A 20,933-nucleotide genomic window follows, 5' to 3' on the forward strand; every position below is an offset into this window, starting at 1 on the left:
TGAAAGCATGGGGCCGGGCAGTGGACAGCCCTGGGCTCTCAGATAATAGCGTCCAGCAGAGCTAAGAACAACCTGTTTCATTCCCTCCACTATGCTCTTTATTTATTTCTGCTTTGAGTAGCTAACCATAGAAGAAAATTTGTTCTCAATTGTGTAAGAACAAAAGATATTTCGCTGTTTATACCGAGAAAAGCATTTTTTTCCCTATAATTTGAGGTTTTAATCATAGATACTGCTGACATTGAGGCAAAATAGCTTGGTTCACTGGGGAATGTTTTGATATTTTTAGAATGATCAGGAAACTGTCAAATCATGGGGAATTGAGTTATTCATGAAGAAAAAAATCATTATTTATAAAATTGGTATATTAAAAAAAGAAATAAGTAAATGAAAATGATGCTATCAAACTTTTGAACAATTGTCTTTTTTTTTTTTTCCAGTAGCAATAGATTTTGAGATGCAGTAGGTTGGATGTCACTGAGTAATATCCCCTTTGTTATTGTGTTCCATTAGGCTGATTCGAAAGTCATTGAGAAGTGGATGGAGGGTGCGAAAGACTTCTTAATGGAAGAGCAGGCTGTCCCAGGAGATGATGAAGGGCTACAAAGGCAGCTTGACCAATGCTCGGTGAGTCCTGCCGACCTAGGGGACCTGCCCTTATAAGTAACATGTTCTTTTCCTTTATTATTTGCGGCTATTATTAACATTGTCAGAATATGAAATGCCAGTACACTGAGATAAAATATCTTTCATTATAAAGCTTTCTTTGCTTTAGAGTTAATAAAAAGTGACTGATTATTTATATTTTATTTTTGGCCATGATTATAGAAATTTGGATAGAGAGAGCGAGAGCTGTCGTTTTATGCCATGATGACAATCTTAGTGTCATAATTACCAGTTGCATATTGCTCTTATTGTGCCACATGGTGAAGCATTAAGAAAAACATACTTAATAATGGAAATTTCCCAGTAATACTGCATACAGCTTATATTTGGTGAAATCATTAGGCTTCTCTAAATTCATTAAAAGTGCTATATCCTGCTGAGAGTCACGTATTTCCAATCTAATTTGGCAGATGCCTATATGAAGCACCCAGGTGAAATGAATTTCTTAAGGCACAATATTTCTGAAGCAGTTAAACTTTTGAGTCCCAAACATTCTGTTCTTACACTATTTGCAGCGATAAAAACAAACTATAATTATGGCATACACTTCTGTGGAAATGAACTCAACAAGGTCTTAATTTATGTTGTTCAGGCTTTTGTTAAAGAAATAGATACAGTTGAATCATCGCTGAAAGACATGAAGGAAGTAGAGACACACCTTCAAAGTTGTCCAGTTGCTGGAATCAAAACCTGGGTGCAGACCAAACTAGTTGACTACCAAGCCCAACTGGAGAAATGTAGCAAGGAGGTAAGTTTCTCAGCTTTACTGTCTGTGTTTTTTAAGAGGTAGATGCCATTGACAACATTGATTGTTATGGCCCATACAGTCTGAAAACCAGAGAGCATACTAATTGTCCAGTTTGGCTCCTCAGGGGGAATGAGCTTGTCGTGCTTAGTAAAGAACAAGAAAGGCACTGCAGCTGGGATTGAGTGAGCCGGGGAGGTAGTGGGCTGGAGAAGGGTGAGCTGTGAGGTGGGAAGGGAGTTGGGGATGGGCTGTTTATCGCCTTGGAGAACAAGGCGGGGGATTCTGTTTCAAGGATAATGTCACACAGAAGGCAACTTGTAGAGTTTTGAACAGGGAAGTGACATGTGATAGATCACTCTGGATTCATCTGGAAAGGCAAGAGGTCATTGCAGCCTTAAGAGAGAATGGCTCCTGGACTGGGGAGATGGTGGTAGAGGCCATGAGAAATGTTAGGTGTGGACTGTGGTTTGTAAGTAGAGATGAGAGTCTGGTAATGGCCTGGAAGTGTGATATACAAAAAAGTGAACAGTCAAGGGCAGGCTAGGAATTTTGCAAAAATGTTCACTTTGTGTGAATTGTGGCGCCATTTACTGAAATGGTGAAGACTCAAGGAGCTGAAGCTTTTGTTGGAGCAGGTGACGTGATGATTTCCATCTGGAAGGGTTCAAGTCGAGATCCGTGTTAGACATGCAGGTGGAGTTCCTTAGCACTTACCTCTGGAAAGAGGAAGGGGCAGAGGCCAAGGATGCTGAGAAGGGAAGGTCGGCCAAAGGAGAAACGCCAGGAGAGTGTGAGGTCCTGGAGGCGGGTGGAGCAAGTGTCCCACAGAGCCTGGTGCTGAGGGTTGCTGAGGCCGATGGGAACTGAAAAACAAGCTCTAGACTTGACAAATGGAGGCTTTTAAAGACCCAGAGAAACGGGGTGAGTGAGGTGCATGGGCATCCAAAGGGATGCTTTTGTAATTTTTAAAAGTAAGAGATACTACAGGATATTTGCATGCCGAAAAGAAGGACCTCGCCTAGAAGGAGAAAATAATGATGCAGAAGAGATTGAGGGAACATCATTTCTGAAGTGAAGTCTGTGATTATGTGTGAGAAGGAACGAAATTTACTCTCTAAGCGAAAGAATCGCTGACGCAGGGTTTCTCCCTGGTAATGGAAGGGAAAGTGACTGTACTGATTGCTTCTCTTTTGTTAGTGAAACAGCAGTGGAGTGAGGAGAGGGTAAAAAATGAGAGGAGAAAATGTGAAATACAGGAATAGTTCACAGACAGCCCTGTGGATAGTATATCATCTCTTAATACAGTGTTTTTTGGTTAATGTTTATATAAAATTTTTATATTGCATCCTTGAGTATTTTTTTATGGTTTTCCCCCAAATTGCTTAATTTGCATATGTTTAAACTGAAAGTTGAAATAATGGAACAGGGAGGAGCCTCATCACCATTTCTGAATTTGCCCGTTTTTAATGTTTTAGCATGTTTGCTTTCTCATTTTCTCCCCTGCTGTCTTTAGATACATACATACATCCATCTGTATTTATTTTCTTTTTGGTTAAAAATGTACTTTTGACAAGGATTTGAAAATATCGTAACACTTCACCCCTCCATGAGGACACTATTACACAAAACCGCCACGCCATGACCATACTTAAAAAGTAGTTAATGATATATCTTACTAATAAAAGCCTAGGTGGTCCTCACGCTGTCACAGGATGGTTGCGTGCACAGCGGGCGCGCGGGTGAGCGGGGCTGGGCTGGACGCTGCGTGCGCGAGGGCGCCGGAGGGAAGTTGACCAGGAGGTGCATCGGGGAGTCACGCGGGGCGCCGGCCACGGGGTGCCGGCCGTGGGGTGGGACTCGGGGGAGTCACCCCATGGGGCTGCGGCCCCGCGGGCTAACCATCAGGGCAAAAGGGACCCCCCACTCCACCTCCACCTCCACCCAGGGAAATGAGATTCGGCTCCAGTGTAGGGATAAACCTGGGGTAGGGAGCTGCCCACACGCCAAGCCCACCCCCCCAGCCTTGACCTGGGGTATGGACATGTCACAAAACCTCCCGGTCACTGCCTGGTCCCCCACCGTGAGCTGCTCCCCACACGAGAGCAGTGACCTCACTTCCTGATGACATAGAGTGGAAACCTGGTAGCCAGGCAACCGCATTGGTAACACAACCCCCTACCCCGCTCCTTGGATGGAGACGCCTTTGATGGAGATGTCCCTGTAGAGACATGTTGTGCTGTTTTCGGCAGTCCCAGTGCTCTGGTAGGCGGAAAGCCGGCCATGGCAGCTCTTCCCACCGCTGCTGCCGCTGGCTCCGCCCTTGGCCCCGGAGCCTCTGGCCAGTTTCAACGGGGAACCTAAAGGTAACCCAGGGAGGCCCAGGGCGGTTTGGTTTCCTTAGAGCCAGGCCACCACTCTCATCCTCCTCACCGGCCCCAAGTCCGCTGGGGCACCGGCCCTGCAGGGCTGCGGGACTCTGGAACTCCGGGGAGTCCCACAGCCCCACAGGGCACTGGCTTAGAGGTAACCCAGGGAGGCCCAGGGTGGTTTGGTTTCCTTAGAGCCAGGCCACCACTCTCATCCTCCTCACCAGCCCCATGTCTGCTGGGGCACCGGCCCTGCAGGGCTGCGGGACTCTGGAACTCTGGGGAGTCCCGCAGCCCCACGGGGCACCGGCTTAGGCTTAGAGGTAACCCAGGGGAGCCCAGGGCGGTTTTCCTAGAGCCAGGCCACCACTCTCATCCTCCTCACCAGCCCCATGTCCGCTGGGGCACCGGCCCTGCAGGGCTGCAGGACTCTGGAACTCCGGGGAGTCCCACAGCCCCACAGGGCACTGGCTTAGAGGTAACCCAGGGAGGCCCAGGGTGGTTTGGTTTCCTTAGAGCCAGGCCACCACTCTCATCCTCCTCACCAGCCCCATGTCTGCTGGGGAGCTGGCCCTGCAGGGCTGCGGGACTCCGGAACTTGGGGGTGTCCCACAGCCCCACGGGGCACTGGCTTTGACATGGCAACCCCATGGGTGCCGTCACAGACTCTGATAGGACGGAGAGGGACAGATACCCCCACCGAGGACTTGGCAAATAGTGATACTAAAATATTTCTTCTAATTAATTCCCTTTCAATGTGCATGAATTCATGCACCAGGACACTAGTCGTACTAATAACAGGCTAGGTCAGGCGTCCTCAAACTACGGCCCGTGGGCCACATGCGGGTGTTTTTTGTTTTTCCCGTTTTGTTTTTCTACTTCAAAATAAGATATGTGCAGTGTGCATAGGAATTTGTTCATAGGTTTTTTTTTTAAAACTATAGTCCGGCCCTCCAACGGTCTGAGGGACAGTAAACTGGCCCCCTGTTTAAAAAGTTTGAGGACCCCTGGGCAGTTAGGGGTGACCAGGCAGCAGTGATGCCCTCACGCTGTCACAAGATGGCTGCTCACACATTGGGGGCGGGGCCTGGCAACACTCTGGGACTCAGGGCCATCCTATGGCACACTGGCCCTGCGGGGTGGGACTTCGGGACTTGGGCCATCCCATGGAGTGGGCGGGGTCCTGGGTCTCCCGAGATTTCACTCAACGGGTCATTAGTCATCTAATAATTTAGCCAAATTCAGATTTCTCTAAATGTGCTATAATCTGATGCTATATGCTTGAATGGGGTTTTGGGGGAAGTAAATAGGGAAAATGGTTTTTAAGTGGCAGTGAGGAGCCAGGAAGGTGATGGATACATACATACAAACATAGACATAGATGTTCAGATCTATGTCTGTCTCTATCTCCCTATCCATACACACACACACACACACACACACACACACATATGACAGTATAGAATTAGTTGTGAATTATTACTGGTTCAAAACATGAAACTGAATGTACGGGACATTTTTAAGTATCCTCAGCAGCAGGCAATCCTCCAGACTATTGCATTTCACTGAGTCGTAAAAAGGTTGAAGAACTTGGAGATAAACATAATGCTGCCAAATTTTTATTTTGCTAAGAAGGGACAGGCATATGAAATCAATCAACAAGCAAAAATCAGTCTATGTCATCTATTCTACCTAGCCAGGATCTCATGAAAGGAAGAACACTATAATGCCAGAAAATAGAAAATTTATAATTTCAGGGAGTTAATTACAATTTTGAGCTTTGCTCTTTCTGAAAAGTTTGCTAGTGTCTTTATTTATCCTACCTAATAAAAGAGTAATATGCAAATTGACCTACCTTCAGCACACCCACAAGCCATGCCCACCAGCCACACCCACCAGCCAATCAGAGCGAGTATGCAAATAAACCCAACCAAGATGGCTACAGCCACAGAGAGCAGGAGAGAGGCTTGGGTTTCCCAGGCAACTAAGCCTCCACTCAAGGCTACAAAGTTTCAATTATAGAAGGTAAACAAATCCAAACAGAAATGGCAGCAGCCACGGAGCTGGAGAGAGCAGGCTAGGGTTGCCCCCGGCAACGGAGGAAGCCAAACTTTCCACCTGCCCTGGCCTGCCTAGGCCTCCACTCCAGGCTACAAAGTTTCAATTATAGAAGGTGAATTAACCCCAACAGAAATGGCTGCCGCCACGCTAGGAAGTGAGCAGAAGGCTTGGCTCCGCTCCAGGCTACAAAGTTTCAATTATAGAAGGTAAATAAATTCCAGATACTAGGGCCTCTGCTTGGGTCACCAGGGGGCGTGGCTAGCCTGCAAACCACCACAGGCCCCTTGCTCAGGCCGCCCCACACCCCAAGGGAACCCCCACCCTGATCCGGGATACCCTTCAGGGCAAACCAGCTGGCCCCCACCCGTGCACCAGACCTCTATCCTATCTAATAAAAGAGTAATATGCAGATTGACCATCACTCCAACACACAAGATGGCTGCCCCCATGTGGTCAAAGATCCTGCCCCCATGTGGACACAAGATGGCCACCACAAGATGGCCAGCAGGGGAGGGCAGTTGGGAGGCACCAGGCCTGCAAGGGAGGGCAGTTGAGAGGGACCAGGCCTGCAAGGGAGGGCAGTTGGAGGTGATCAACCCTGAAGGGGAGGGCAGTTAGGGGTGACCAGGCCGGCAGAGGAGGGAAGTTGGGGGCAAACAGGCTGGCAGGGGAGCAGTTAGGCATCAATCAGGCTGGCAGCGGAGTGGTTATGGGGTGATCAGGCTGGCAGGCAGAAGCAGTTAGGGGCAATCAGGAAGGTAGGCAGGTGAGTGGTTGGGAGCCAGCAGTCCTGGATTGTAAGAGGGATGTCCGACTGCCCACCAGGATCAGGCCTAAACGGGCAGTCGGACATCCCTTGAGAGGTCCCAGATTGGAGAGGGTGCAGGCTGGGCTGAGGGACACCCCCCCCCCCTCCATGCATGAATTTCGTGCACCTGGCCTCTAGTTATATATATAACTAACTAGGGTCCAGAAACTAGCAAAATTATATAACTAACTAGGGTCCAGAAACTAGCAAAGAGAAGGTTCTGGAAGTGGGGCCCAAGAAATGTGTGTGTGTGTGTGTGTGTGAGAAGCTGATCAGATTGAACTGCTGATCAGCCAGGCCTGGGCCAGGGCTGTGTGTATTGCAGTCAGCAGGATCTTAGAGTACCAGACTGGCATGAGATCAAAGCTCCTGTTTGACCCCTTTCTATTTTTATGACTGTGATCCTGTTGGAGAGTGGGGACAGGAAAGCCGCTAAGCTGTGCCCCTTACTCTCGTGAGAGCCATCTATTCCTGTCCTGGCCATTGGTCACTATCAGCTGCGCAGCCAAGCAGCCCTGGCAGGTGACGCTGCCGTGAGATTGAACTTGAAGGGCAGGGGGGTGGATAGCGAGTGAGCGTGGTCTCTGTGGCCGGTATCTCTCCCCTAGTAAAAGAAAGTTTGCAGTTAGAGGGAGGAGCTCTCGGGAAATATTTTAGGTTTCTCTGAAATTTTTAAGTTATTGAACCAAGTTGAGAAAAACACCTATTTTCTTGTAATATTTTTTTTGTCTCTGTGGAATATACAAGTATAGTAAATTATCAAAATTAAAATTTTGTAGAGCAGTATTTTATGAACATCGTTAATAACAGCTTCCTCTTCTATGCTTTTAAAATTAAAATTGTTACAGCGAATCCTATTGAAAAGGAGAAAATGTTTATTTTGGTTGCATTTATTTATTTTTTCTACAATAAACAATGCTACAGTAAAATTCCTTATAACATGTGCTTTTATTGCTGTAGGTTAGATTCCTTAATTTGGGAAGTTATGCATTTTAAAAATTATAATAGACTAGAGGCCTGATGCACGAAATTTGTGCAAGAGTAAGCCTTCCTTCCCCCGGCTGCTGGCATCGGCTTCCCTCTGGCACCCGGGACCCAGGCTTCCCTCCGGCCGCGGCAAGCACCTGGGACCCAGGTTTCTCTCACAACCTGGCTTTGTCCGGAAGGATGTCTGGTCTAATTAGCATATTGCGCTTTTATTATTATAGACTAGAAGCCCGGTGCACGAAATTTGTGCACGGCAGGGGGTTGTCCCTCAGCCCAGCCTGTACCCTCTCCAATCTGGGACTCCTGGAGGGATGTCCGACTGCCCGTTTAGGCCCGATCTCACAATCCAGGACTGCTGGCTCCCAACTGCTTGCCTGCCTGCCTTCCTGATTGCCCCTAACCGCTTCTGCCTGCCAGCCTGATCACCCCCTAACCACTCTGCTGCCAGCCTGGTTGATGCTTAACTGCTCCCCTGCCAGCCTGTTTGCCCCCAACTTCCCTCCTCTGCCAGCCTGGTCACCCCTAACTGCCCTCTCCTGCAGGGTTGATCACCTCCAACTGCCCTCCCTTGCAAGCCTGGTCCCTCGCAACTGCCCTCCCTTGCAAGCCTGGTCCCTCGCAACTGCCCTCCCTTGCAGGCCGGGTGCCTCCCAACTGCCCTCTCCTGCTGGCCATCTTGTGGTGGCCATCTTGTGTCCACATGGGGGCAGGATCTTTGACCACATGGGGGCAGCTATATTGTGTGTTGCAGTGATGATCAATCTGTATATTATTCTTTTATTAGATAGGATAGAGGCCTGGTGCACGGGTGGGGGCCAGCTGGTTTGCCCTGAAGGGTGTCACAGGTAAGGGTGGGGGTTCCCTTGGGGTGTGGGGCGGCCTGAGCGAGGGGCCTGTGGTGGTTTGCAGGCCGGCCACGCCCCCTGGCAACCCAAAGAGAGGCCCTGGTATCTGGAATTTATTTTCCTTCTACAATTGAAACTTTGTAGCCTGGAGCAGAGCCAAGCCTGGGGCTCCGGCAGCCATTTCTGTGGCAGTTAATTCACCTTCTACAATTGAAACTTTGTTGCCTTAAGCGGGTGGGCCCGGCCAGGGTGTGCAGAAAGCTTTGCTTCCCCTGTTGCCGCCGGCAACCCGGGCCTGCTCTCTCAAGCTCCATTCTGCCGCCATTTGTTTGAATTTGTTTACCTTCTATAATTGAAACTTTGTAGCTTGAGTGGAGGCTTAGGCCTGCAACGGCTATGGAAAGCTTGGCTTCCTCTGTTACCTGGGAAACCTTGTTCTCTGTGGCTGTAGCCATCTTGGATTGGGGTTAATTTGCATACTCGCTCTGATTGGCTGGCGGGCGTGGCTTGGCTGGTGGGCGTGGCTTATGTAGCGGAGTGATGGTTAATTTGCATATTACCATTTTATAGAGAGGATATGTCCAGATTAGATTAATATCCAAAATGTGAACTAGAATCACAGTTATCATTATTGTTTTCATTATCGCTTATATTTTCACAGCATCAGCAGAAAGTGTATAAAAGCTTTTATCTGAATTTTAACTGTAAGAGTCTTTGTGGGGAGTTACCACTGTATCATTAGCTATTAGAAACCTGACATTTACTGTATTAACACTTGTTTATTTGGCTAAATGGCTTTTCTTTTCTAGCTTTCTATTCATAAAAATAAATTGACTGAACGTCAGGAAAAAGTGTTGAACCTAAAAAAAGACTTAGCAGAGATGCAAGAATGGATGACTGAGGTGGAAGAAGAAGACCTGGACAAGGATTTTGAATACAAGTCACCAGAAGAACTTGAGAGTGCTGTTGAAGAAATGAAGGTGAGGCTGGGATAGTCAGTGTCAGCAGGCTTTATCTCTCCCTTCAAAGTCAGTCGATCACACAAACAATCATCCATCTGTCTGTAAATCATGATTGTGCAATTGACCCTTGAACAACACAGGTTTGAACTGTAAGGGTCCATTTATACAGAGATTTTTAAAAAGAAGTACTGTAAATGTATTTTCTCTTTCTTATGGTTTTTTAAATAACTTTTTTCCCCTCTAGCTTACATATAACATACAAAATATGTGTTCATTGACTGTTTACATTATTCGTAAGGCTGTTTATGTTATTGGTCAACAGTAGGCTCTTAGTAGTTAGTTTTGGGGGAGTCAAAAGCTATTCATGAATTTTGATCCATTGTGTTGTTCAAAGGTCAACGGTACATAATCCTTCATAGGAGGATTTCAAATTAAAAAAAAAAAAAAAAGAAGGGGAACTGCTGTGATTCTAGTAAGGAAGGAAGTTCAACGTGGCCCGTGAGTTGAATCCATGTAGGGCCCTGAGACATTTTCTTATTTTAGAACCTGGGGAACCACAGACACTGAATTAAAAAAATTCAGTGACATCAATTACATTCACAATGTTGTGCAATCATCACAACTATTTCCAAAAATTTTCAGGAATAATTTTTTTTTTTCATTAGGACCAAGAAAGACTTTCCAGTTTGCTTGGGGTTTATCCTTATTTCATCAGATGTGGTCTTCCTGTTACTACATGGGGCATGCCGCATGTATATAAGTGGTTTGTTAGAGCAGGTGGAGTTGCAGTAGGAACATTGTGAAGGGATTTAATATTGGTTGGGGCCACAGGATATACTTCCTGTGAACTTATATTCCTATGTCAACAGTCTTGAACACTTTTTTTTTTTATATGATAAAAGAACTGGGCATCATTCCCAAATTTCTAATCTCACTTCAAGTCTCCTTCAGTGTCCAAGCCAAAGAAGATAGTGATTAAAGGCTATTTTAAAAAATAAGATTAAGCAACACATTGAATGTTTTAGGCCAAAGTTAACTTGCCTAAAAGTGTAACTAAAGCAAAAATCTCTGTGCAGATGTCCTTTAAAAAATATTAGATTTTGCCCAGCTTGTGTGACTCAGTGGTTGAGTGTCAATCTGTGAACTAGGAGGTCACGCTTCAGTTCCAGGTCAGGGCACATCCCCAAGTTGCAGGCTTGATCCCCCGTAGGGGGCTTGCAGGAGGCAGCGAATCAATAATTCTCTCTCATTATTGATATTTCTATCTCTCCCTCTCTGAAATCAATAAAAATATATTTAAAAAAGGATTAGATGTAATCCATGCATTACTATATATGACAAAGGACTTTTATTGTATTTTCACAGAAGCATAATTTTTAGTGTAGCTTTTTAAAAAAATACATACATATATTTATTGATTTCAGAGAGGAGGAGAGAGGGAAAGAGAGAAAGAAACATCAGTGATGAAAGAGAACCATTGGTCGGTTACCTCCTGCATGCCCCACACTGAGGATTGAGCCCGAAACCCAGGCATGTGACCTGACTTAGAATCGAACCTTGATCTCCTGGTTCATTGGTCAGCACTGAACCACTGAGCCATGCCAGCTGGGCTAGTGTAGCTTTTTTTTTTAAAGCTTTAAAAATATTCAGTATATAAGGTATTTTAAAGGTAGCCTACTATGTTAAGAACCATCTTATTTCATTTATTCTCTTTACAGTACTGCCATTGTAGTTCTGTGGTTTATTTAAGTCTCTAGGGATGAGAGTTTAGAAAAATGAGATTTAACACCCTCGATTGGGCAACATTCTATTTATTTTTATTTTTCCAAACATTTGAATTTTAAAAACAACTGCACTTAATAATTTTATCCAACCTATGAAAGTTTAAAACCATTTAGAAGTAAAGAAAGCTGAACAAGAAAGTATAAAGCTATTTTTGGTTGATTTTCCTGAAAGTGAGACTATCCTAAGTGCAGAGTGGGAGTCAGGAAAGAAATATTTCTAGATCAGATTTTCCTAGTATAACTTTATCATCTTGGAAATGCTGTTCAGTATCAGAAGGCTAGATATACTGATGTCACAGAGAGAAAAATATATTTGCGTAATTTTTAAAGGACACATCTACCATGGTGCATCTCAACTTTTGTGACCATTTATTTATTTCAGTCTAATGTTCAGAACTCTAGTGGCCAATTAAAATTAATTCACTTAGATTTTTATCATGGGCCCAGACTTTGAAAATATTTAATGTCAGTAAACATAACTTAAGGATGACTTAAGGTGTTAACGTTGCCTGCCTGTTATTAAATGAAAATGTTTATGTGGGACCATTTTCATTGGGGCATATAATGAGTGAGAATTTATAGTTAGTATTTAATTTTATTTTATTATTTTATTTTTTTTCAAAAGCAATCTCTGTGTTCTAAATTAGGTAGTTGAAATCACATAGATGTTTTAATTTTGGTTTAGTTATTTTAGGAAAAAGAAAGACATTTATTAGTGAGAAAGGGGGACGATTTTCATTTCTATCCTTCCCTGGAACAGAGGGCGAAAGAGGATGTGCTGCAGAAGGAGGTGCGAGTGAAAATTCTGAAGGACAACATCAACTTAATAGCTAAGAAGGTGCCCTCTAGTGGCCAGGAATTGACATCTGAGTTGAATGTTGAGCTTGAGAATTACCAACTTCTTTGCAACAGAATTCGAGGAAAGTGCCACACTCTTGAGGTATGCTATTTTTTTTTTCAGTGATGTGTTTCTGAGATTAAAACTTTGTAATGTACTGACCATTTCCATTTCTTGAAAAAAAACTTGATTTTTCCCTCCAAACACTGGATCATAAAGGAAAATAGTTCTTGGTTAATAGGTTAATAAAATGAAGCAGGGATGAAAAAATACAGGAGACCAAGATCTGCCCTCAATTAAGGTTCATGGGAAAGTCATTTAACATCTTTAGACTTTACATTTTTTATATTTTAAATCAAGGTTTTCATATCACAGGTGATCTATAGGCAGATTCTATAGATTCTAGAACAGTGTACTGTGAACTCCTCTAGAGCAGTGTACTGTGAACTCCTCTAGAACACCTGCAGGGGAGGGCAGTTGGGGGGGAACCAGGCCAGAAGGGGAGGGTGGTTGCGGGAGACTAGGCCTGCAGGGGAGGGCAGTTGGGAGCCAGCAGTCCTGGATTATGAGAGGCATGTCGGGATCGGGCCTAAACGGGCGGTCGGACATCCTTCAAGGGGTCCTAGATCAGAGAGGGTGCAGGCTGGGCTGAGGGACACTCCCCACCCCATGCACGAATTTCGTGCACTGGGCCTCTAGTTTTAAAATAAGGAATGAGGGTTTGGAATTGCTTTGAGAATTAATTTTATAGTTACTTTGAAATTAGTTTGAGAGAAGAGAAGGAAAAATGCAAAAAAAAAAATAAAGGTAAAAGAGAAAAGGTAAGGCCTTGATATTTTTAAAATGGTAAATGAAAAAGAAGAAAAAAGGGGTTTAAAAGTAAAAACAATTTTAAAATTATGTCAGCGATTACCAAGGAATATTGGGCAGAAATAGACCAAATTTCTAAATTAGAGTGAGAATGCCCTTCTTAGAGGAATCCAAATGTATCACCTTGATTATTTTTAGACTCCTTAAAAAGATATGAAATCAGGAACTAGTTCAGACTTACAGAAGAGTAGAGGCAATACTATTAATACATCTTTTAACTATAACTAATGTTAACTTTTTGCCATATTTTCCCAGATCTCATTTTTAAAATAAAGTACATTAGTATTGTGGAATCTGTTTTCTTCTTTTCCATCCCATCTCATCTCATCTCTTGAAGTAATCTTCATCCAGAAGTTGGTGTATATTCTTCCCAACCATGTTTTTATATTGGTAATATATACACCCACTTATGTCTCAGTTATCAATTTCTATGCAACCATCTCCCCAAAACGTAGTGACTTTTAAAACAGCCATTTATTATTTCTCATGGTTCTGTGTTTGAGGTGTCTCAGTGGGGTGGCTTCCTGCTCCATGTGGTCCATGACTAGCTCACTCAGGTGGCTGCATTCGATGGGGGGCTCAGCGGGGACATTCACAATGGCCTCTCATCCCCCAGGCCTCTCTCCACGTGGTATCCCAGTTTCACAGCTTCTCTACCACATGGCAGCTGGCTTTTCAGAGGGAGAAAGCGGAAGCTCTTAAAGGCTTGGTCTGCAATTTGACACAGTGTCACATCTGTAACATTCTTTTGGTCTAAGCAAGTCACAAGGCCAACCCATGTTCCAGGGCAGGAGAAAAGAATTTCACCACTTAATGGGAGTCAAGGCAAAAAAACCGTGGCCATCATTAATCCACCGGAGTTCATCCTCTGGTCATACATTAGTCCTCCCACATGCAGAATGCACTTACACTGTCCCAGGTGCTCCCTAAGGCTTATCTAGTACAGCATCAAGCTCGAAACCCTGCATCGGGTCTAAACAAATGTGACTCTCAGGACAGTTTCTTTAGGCGCAGGTGTGGCACCGTTCAATCTGGTGACTTGCCCGTTAGAAAGATAAGTTATCGCACCCCTTATACTCACATTCAAAGGTGAGCTAGGCAGAGGAAAACCTTAGCGGCACCCCATTCAAAAAACTGGGGGCAGTGGAAGGTAAATCGCAGTCACTGTTAATAGTGACTCTGAATTCTAATAATAGTCCTTCTGAAATCTGGCCAGGGGCGGGACTGGTGCTTGATTAGGGACCAGTTCTGTTTCCTGGGAATGCTGCTCATTTTTCCTTTCCCATAAGAAAATGGGCTCTGCTTGCAGTTGCAGCCGAGTAGATGTCTCTGCTGCTTTCCACCTGTAGAAATTTGGGGGACCAGACCCACCTTTTCTCTTTTAGTCTTTATTCAAGGGCTGGCAAATTGCACCCTGAAGGGTCAAATCTGGTTTGTGTCTCTTCCACTGTGGCCTGTGAGCTAACAATGGTTTGTATGTTTTTCATTTTTAAGGGGTTATTAACAACTAAACCAAAACACACACAAAATAAACAGAAGAATCTGTGGCAGGGACCAGATGTGGCTTGTGAAACTTAAAATATTTACTGTCTGGCCTTGAATGGAAAAAGTTGCTGCCCCCTGACCCGGTAAACACAACTCATTCGTAGTGCAGGCTGGAACGTGCCTTCTCTCAGTCAGTGGATCCCAAAGAAAACCAACCGGGAGGCTCCACGTGGAACTCCTTTTCCTACATTTATCCGTCAAATAGGCTCCTCTTCTGTGAGGGAGGGGCTATTCCTCCCATAAGTTTCTCCTAGGAAGTGGGGGGTGTAAATTTATCCCCCTGAAACTCCTCCTAGGCACTGGGGAATAGTGATTGCCATTAATATAGTTAGTATAGCTCCATTTTGGGCAAAATACGGTTCCTTGCATATATAGACATGTTCATATGAAATTAGAAAAGAGTTGGAAAGAGTATACAGCAAATTGTTACATCCATTAGCTCTGGGTTGGAATAGGATGGGCCCACGGAATTCCTGTTTTCTATATAATTGTTAAAAAGTGTTGCGATTATGAGTGCTTTTACCTTTCTAGTTTAAAAGCAAACTAATAAAACATTCCTCCTGTGTGTTGTGTTTGGTTTTTTTTGCTACCAGTTAAATAATTTTTTTTTTATTTTTAACCAGTTCCTTGGAATTTATTTTCCTGTAAAGAGTGAGGCAGGTCGCTCCTCTTTGCCTCCCGTCTCCCTCCAATTGGTCCAATGTGATTTAGTAAAGAACGAGGTTTTATTTCATTTATTTGAAATTCCAATTTCATCAGTTTCTGGGTCTCCACCTATGCTCCTATCTAAATGCAGTGGCTGTTGAATGGAGAGAATATGTAGTGCTGGAGATGCACGCATCTCTAAATGGCTGCTTGTCTAATGCCCCTTCCTCCTTGCCTGCTCTAGGAGGTCTGGTCCTGTTGGCTTGAGCTTCTTCACTATTTGGACCTTGAGACCAGCTGGCTGAACACTCTGGAAGAGCGGATGAAGAGCACAGAGGCCCTGCCGGAGAAGGAAGACGCTATCAACGAGGCCCTGGAGGTGGGCGCCTGCGTTCTCCCTGGTATTTCTTGTTGTAGGGAAGCCAAATGAGTATGAAAATGAGGAACATTCTGCCTTACGCCAGCAAGGCATTTTCGCCCTCAGCAGCTTTCAGTGTTGCCTTCCATTGCTTGAAGTGTTTGTACCATCGTTTATGTTTAGATTAATGGTGACCCACTAACTCAGTCCCCGAGGTGGGTACTTGTTTGTTAATTAGCGTACTGCAGTGATTTTCCTGCTTCTTTTTACCAGTCCCTGGATGGAACTCTGCCTTATGTTATGAGGACAATTGCTCTCTTGTGTTTTCATAAAGTTAATTTTGCTCCTAAGGCACGGCAATGACTGTGTTTACAGTGGCTCCTACCGTGTTATTTTCAGATGTGACAAGTTGGAGGACAGGGTGGGGAGGGAAGAGTGAGAAGTGTGGGATCCTGTCCGAGGAGCTTGTCTCCAGGCCCCACTTGAATTCCTTGAGGCCAAGAAATGCACCTGATTTTTCTTTCACGATGGCTTAATACCTGTTTCTTAAATAAATTATTAATAAATTATGAAGACAATAGAGCTGCTTTAAAAAAAAGGAGGAAGAGGCTAGGAAGAGGATAGATATGCTTTTGAAATTGTAGGGACACATGGTAATTAAGCGGATGACTGGATTGAAGGTCAGAAGTAAGTCAAAGGTGCTGGATGCTCTGTTGGAGAAAAGATGTCACTTCTCAGATAAAGGAGCAGAGTGAGAGGTGAAGAGCATGAAAACAATGAAAAGCTTAATTTAAAAATGAATATTTTCCTAACATGAGAATTAAAACATGTGCATTCTAGAAATACGGAAAATGGAGAAAAGTATAAAACAAACTCTAAAATAAATACTTTTAAACATTTTGGCAAATTTCTTCCTACTTATTATTATTATTTTTGTTAATCCTCACCTGAGGATATTTTTTTCATTGCTTTTCAGAGAAAATGGAAGGAAGGAGGGGGAGGGGAGGGGAAAGAAAGAAAGAGCGAGAAAGAAACATCATTGTGAGAGAGACACACTGACTAGTTGCCTGTTGCACGAGCCCCAAGCGGGGTGGGCGAGGAGTGAACCTGCAACCCAACTAGGTGCCCTGACCAGGAATTGAACCGCCACCCTTCGGTGCCCAAACTGACCTCTAACCACTGAGAAGCACTGGCCAGGGCTCTTCCTAATTATTGTTATTTTTAACACACGCACTGGAAGGTAGTACCTTATAATAACTGGATCAAAGACTTTGAAATCATAAGGAGTCAAGTTGGAATCTCAGCTCTTCTTTTTACCGTATGTACCCGTATGTAGGCGAAGTACTTAAGCTCTCTGAACTTCAGTTTTCCCATCTGTAATACGAAATAATATTTAACTCCAAGGTTACTTAGATTTATGTACATATAAAGTGTGTATACAAAATAGTACCTAGCTTTCTGTATATGTTATAGAAAACTGAGTACCTATTTTTCATAATCAGCAGTTTGAAATAATTTTGCTTTATAGTATTGTTTTCTGATTTCAAACTTTGTATCACACCATGAACATTTTCCCATGTAATTAATAATTACTAAAATTATTTATGAAGTTGTATTGTCATGTATCATCTTTTATGCTGAGTTCTCAATTTTATGTATTTTTTAATACCATTATGGATATTTTTGCAAATTAGTTATTCCTCGTCTTGTTTCTTGGGTAGAAATGGAATTACTTGTTAAAAAAAATGAACACTTTCGGATCCTTGATACATTTTGCCTCAGTAAGTGCATTATTTTTTCCCTCCTGTCCCTGTCCAGTCTCTAGAATCTGTTTTGCGACATCCAGCGGATAATCGCACCCAGATCCAGGAACTTGGCCAGACTCTCATTGATGGAGGGGTCCTTGATGACTTAATCAGTGAGAAACTGGAGGCTTTCAACAGTCGATATGAAGAACTGAGTCGTCTGGTAAGAACTGGGACGTGCATGAGTGTAGATTAGGTGTTTGTGAGACGGAGCTGACTTCAAGAACTTGTACCAAGGGAAAAAGTTGGTAACCAACATTAACAGGGGCGTTGCGGGCTTTGAAATACTAGCTGAGGAAGAGTAAACCCAGCTCTATAGCGAGGCAAAATTTGATGATTAAAAAAAAAATCTATCTTTGAGATGGTTTCTATTTATGAACTATTTCATTTCCTTTGAGCTATATTATAGCTGTATATAAGAATAACTCATATTGTCCTAGAAATACTAGGGCGGGCAGAACTTGACATAAGCTGTTGTGATAAAATGCCAAGCTGTCTTAGATGCATATCCAGAATGAATTGCAATGTTTATGCTCATATCAGTAAGTAGAGAAGGGAGACTGTTCTTCCCGAGGAGGGTTAGAGGGATATTAGTGCTTTCAAACACATATTAAATAATAACTGTTGATGCTGAGATTGGGAAAAGAATCAATCTTGATTCAAAAGTGCAGCAAGTAGTGGTATACACACATGTACATGGAACTTGTTTTAGGCTTTGGAAAAAAGCTTTGTATGTTCACTCTACTGATAGACGTTTGTTATATTTTATATCCTTGTTGACAGGCTTATTGCTGATTCCTAAAAACACCTTAAATTCATAGTAAATGAGAAATTCTCTGTTTAATATATTATTTAGGAAATCTTTACATTTTTACAGATTGTCATTGTAGGTAGAAAGAAGTAAAAACGAGTAATTCACTGAAAGATATGTAAGATACCACAAGGACCTTTTTATCATTGCTAGTTATTTATTCATACTGCTCACCAAAGTTTTGAACTAGAGCCTGTATTTCTTTTCTTGGCGGCCAGATCATAGGGTTTTCTTATATTCAGCTATTTATGTTTGTGAAGACTAATGATTCCGTTTTATCCCCTGTGTAGGCAGAGAGAAAGCAGATTTCTTTGGAAAAGCAACTCCATGACCTACGGAAAACTGATCAGATGCTTGAAGATTTGCAGGAGAGCTTACTGGATCTGGACAAGCAGCTCACAACCTACCTGACGGACAGGGTAGATGCCTTGCAAGTTCCGCAGGAAGCTCAGGTACTGCCATGGATCGGAGGTGTTTGAGTTGTCAGAAGAGCAAGTGTAGTAATCTCCTCCTTACCTGCAAGAGCACCAGCCCCTCCTGCCACCCCAAACCGGCAATCAGTGAGAAAGGGTGACCTTGCTTTTGGGGCACCATGTGGGTTTTGGAGTTCTCTTGGCCTTTATGTGAAATCCTGGTAAAAGATAGCTTTCTTAGCTATGAAATTGGGAAAATTCCTTTTTATAAATAAGCAGTGAACATTAGAAATGACAAATGCAAAGACCATAGTTTGTGCACAACATACAGTAGTCTCCATTTATTATTATTATTATTATACTGCAAACTTGCTGAAACTTGAACAAGGCTCTGCATATTCTTATGTAATATATGATTATATGGAACTTAAAAAAAATACATCCTTCCCTGCTTCTGATCTCTTTGTAGAAAATTCAAGCAGAGATCTCTTCCCATGAGGTACGGCTGGAAGAGTTGCGAAGAAACATGCGCTCTCAGCCTCCGACCTCCCCAGAAGGCAGGACTGCGAGAAGAGGAAGTCAGATGGATGTCCTGCAGGTGAAGAGGGGGAGCGATGTGTGGGCAATGATTACTTGGATGCCTTTGGTTTTCTTTTTAAAAAAATAATTTTTTACAGAGAGGAAGGGAGAGGGAGAGAGAGCTAGAAACATCGATGAGAGAGAAACATCGATCAGCTGCCTCCTGCACACTCCCCACCGGGTATGTGCCTACAACCACAGCACATGCCCTTGACCGGAATCGAACCTGGGACTCTTGAGTCCACAGGCCAACGCTCTATCCACTGAGCCAAACCGGTCAGGGCTGGTTTTCTTTTTGATGTGAACAGTGAGACGAGTGACACATTGCAGGTGCATTGCATTCCAGGCAGAGCTGCAGAAAAAAATTATTGCATGCGTGGACAATATCAAATGTGATTCTGTAGTTGAGTTGAGAAGAGATAGAAAGCTAGGTTTAGAAGTTAGGTTGATAAGTCTTTCCCGTAATGCAGAGTCCCTGTCAGTTCTCTGCGGCTAATACACCGGGCACCACTCAGTCCTTTGCGGTGGATGCAAGATTGATTTTCTCTCTGAGCTCATGAATAACACTTTGAGTTCTAGGTTCCTGACTGTAGTTTTCGAATAGGTGGGAAAATTAGTGAAGTTTTAATTTCAGCGAGGCCAGCTTAGCCTTTTATTATATCTAAGACTGACATACTGAATGTCAAGTGATGTATGACCCTGGGTAACCTCGCTGAGTTCCTTTATGGAATGCTTTTATTGTGATTTATTTTTACAGCTTTTTAGCAGCAGGTGTTATACTAATACCGTCTGTTGAGAGAGATTATCATTCTGATGTGAATTGCTTATTATTATCATTTCTTCAAACAGAGGAAACTTCGAGAGGTGTCCACCAAGTTCCAGCTTTTCCAGAAGCCTGCGAACTTCGAACAGCGCATGCTCGACTGTAAGCGTGTGCTGGATGGTGTGAAAGCAGAACTGCATGTGCTGGACGTGAAGGATGTGGACCCTGATGTCATCCAGACCCACCTGGACAAGTGTATGGTGAGGGCATTGGTGGTTAATGGGTCCACTAGGTTTTCCAGCAGCAAATACGGCTTCATCTAGCATAACGTACATGGTTTGTTCAATATTAATATATATTGTAAATATATATTAACAATAGGGGTGAATGATGAAAAATAGGTTATAAAATAAGAAGTGTGGTCTTTTCCTCCAAAGACATTAGAAGAGATAGGGGAGATAGGTAGGATGGAGTAAAATCAATTATTACAGTGTCATGAAATAAAAAAAGAAAAAAGGCTTAAATATACATACATACATATATGTGTGTGTGTGTGTGTATATATATATATATATATATATATATATATATACACACACATATATATATGATTAAAAACAAAGGAAACACTCAATCACAGTATGACATTAGGAAAGGCTTTGGCAGAATTTGACTAATGAACTAACTTTCAAAGGATAAATTTGAGGTAGCTGGAAGAACCATACTTAGAATGGATGTTAGAAATATTACCATGTAAAAAAATTATTCTTAAGGATACTTAAATTTTACTTTATAAAGTCTAAATCCAAAATATGAAAGAAGAAATTATACTTAGAACAGATGTCAGGAATATTATTACAGAAAAATCATTCTCTAGAAAAATTAATTTTAAATCAAAGTTTAAACCTAAGATCTGTAAAAAAATTATTTAGAAGGCCTTATTGCTGTTGCAGTCTTGAATTTTAAAATTCAGTTGCTTATACATTTTAAAATGTGGCTAAGCATACACATTCTTAGAATTAGTGTTCTGCTAGAGAAGAATCATGAAGCTGAAGATGACACCTGTTAAGACAATAAAA

The 20,933-nt window shown here is 43.0% G+C and overlaps 1 protein-coding gene across 4 annotated transcripts in view; it reads left to right on the top strand.

Annotated features, from left to right (window-relative positions):
• Nucleotides 1-20,933, top strand: part of UTRN (utrophin) — a 454,275-nt gene that overhangs the window by 160,676 nt on the left and 272,666 nt on the right. For all 4 annotated transcript variants that reach the window (XM_079779951.1, XM_079779952.1, XM_079779953.1 and 1 more), the window contains 9 exons: nt 514-627; nt 1,259-1,414; nt 9,291-9,461; nt 11,988-12,167; nt 15,370-15,504; nt 17,302-17,451; nt 18,390-18,551; nt 18,982-19,110; nt 19,941-20,114. In XM_079779951.1, coding sequence (XP_079636077.1) covers nt 514-627; nt 1,259-1,414; nt 9,291-9,461; nt 11,988-12,167; nt 15,370-15,504; nt 17,302-17,451; nt 18,390-18,551; nt 18,982-19,110; nt 19,941-20,114 — 1,371 coding nt within the window. The remainder of the gene's footprint in view (nt 1-513; nt 628-1,258; nt 1,415-9,290; nt 9,462-11,987; nt 12,168-15,369; nt 15,505-17,301; nt 17,452-18,389; nt 18,552-18,981; nt 19,111-19,940; nt 20,115-20,933) is intronic.

The sequence above is a fragment of the Cnephaeus nilssonii genome (assembly GCF_951640355.1).
Source record: "Cnephaeus nilssonii genome assembly, chromosome: 9".
Taxonomy (NCBI): domain Eukaryota; kingdom Metazoa; phylum Chordata; class Mammalia; order Chiroptera; family Vespertilionidae; genus Cnephaeus; species Cnephaeus nilssonii.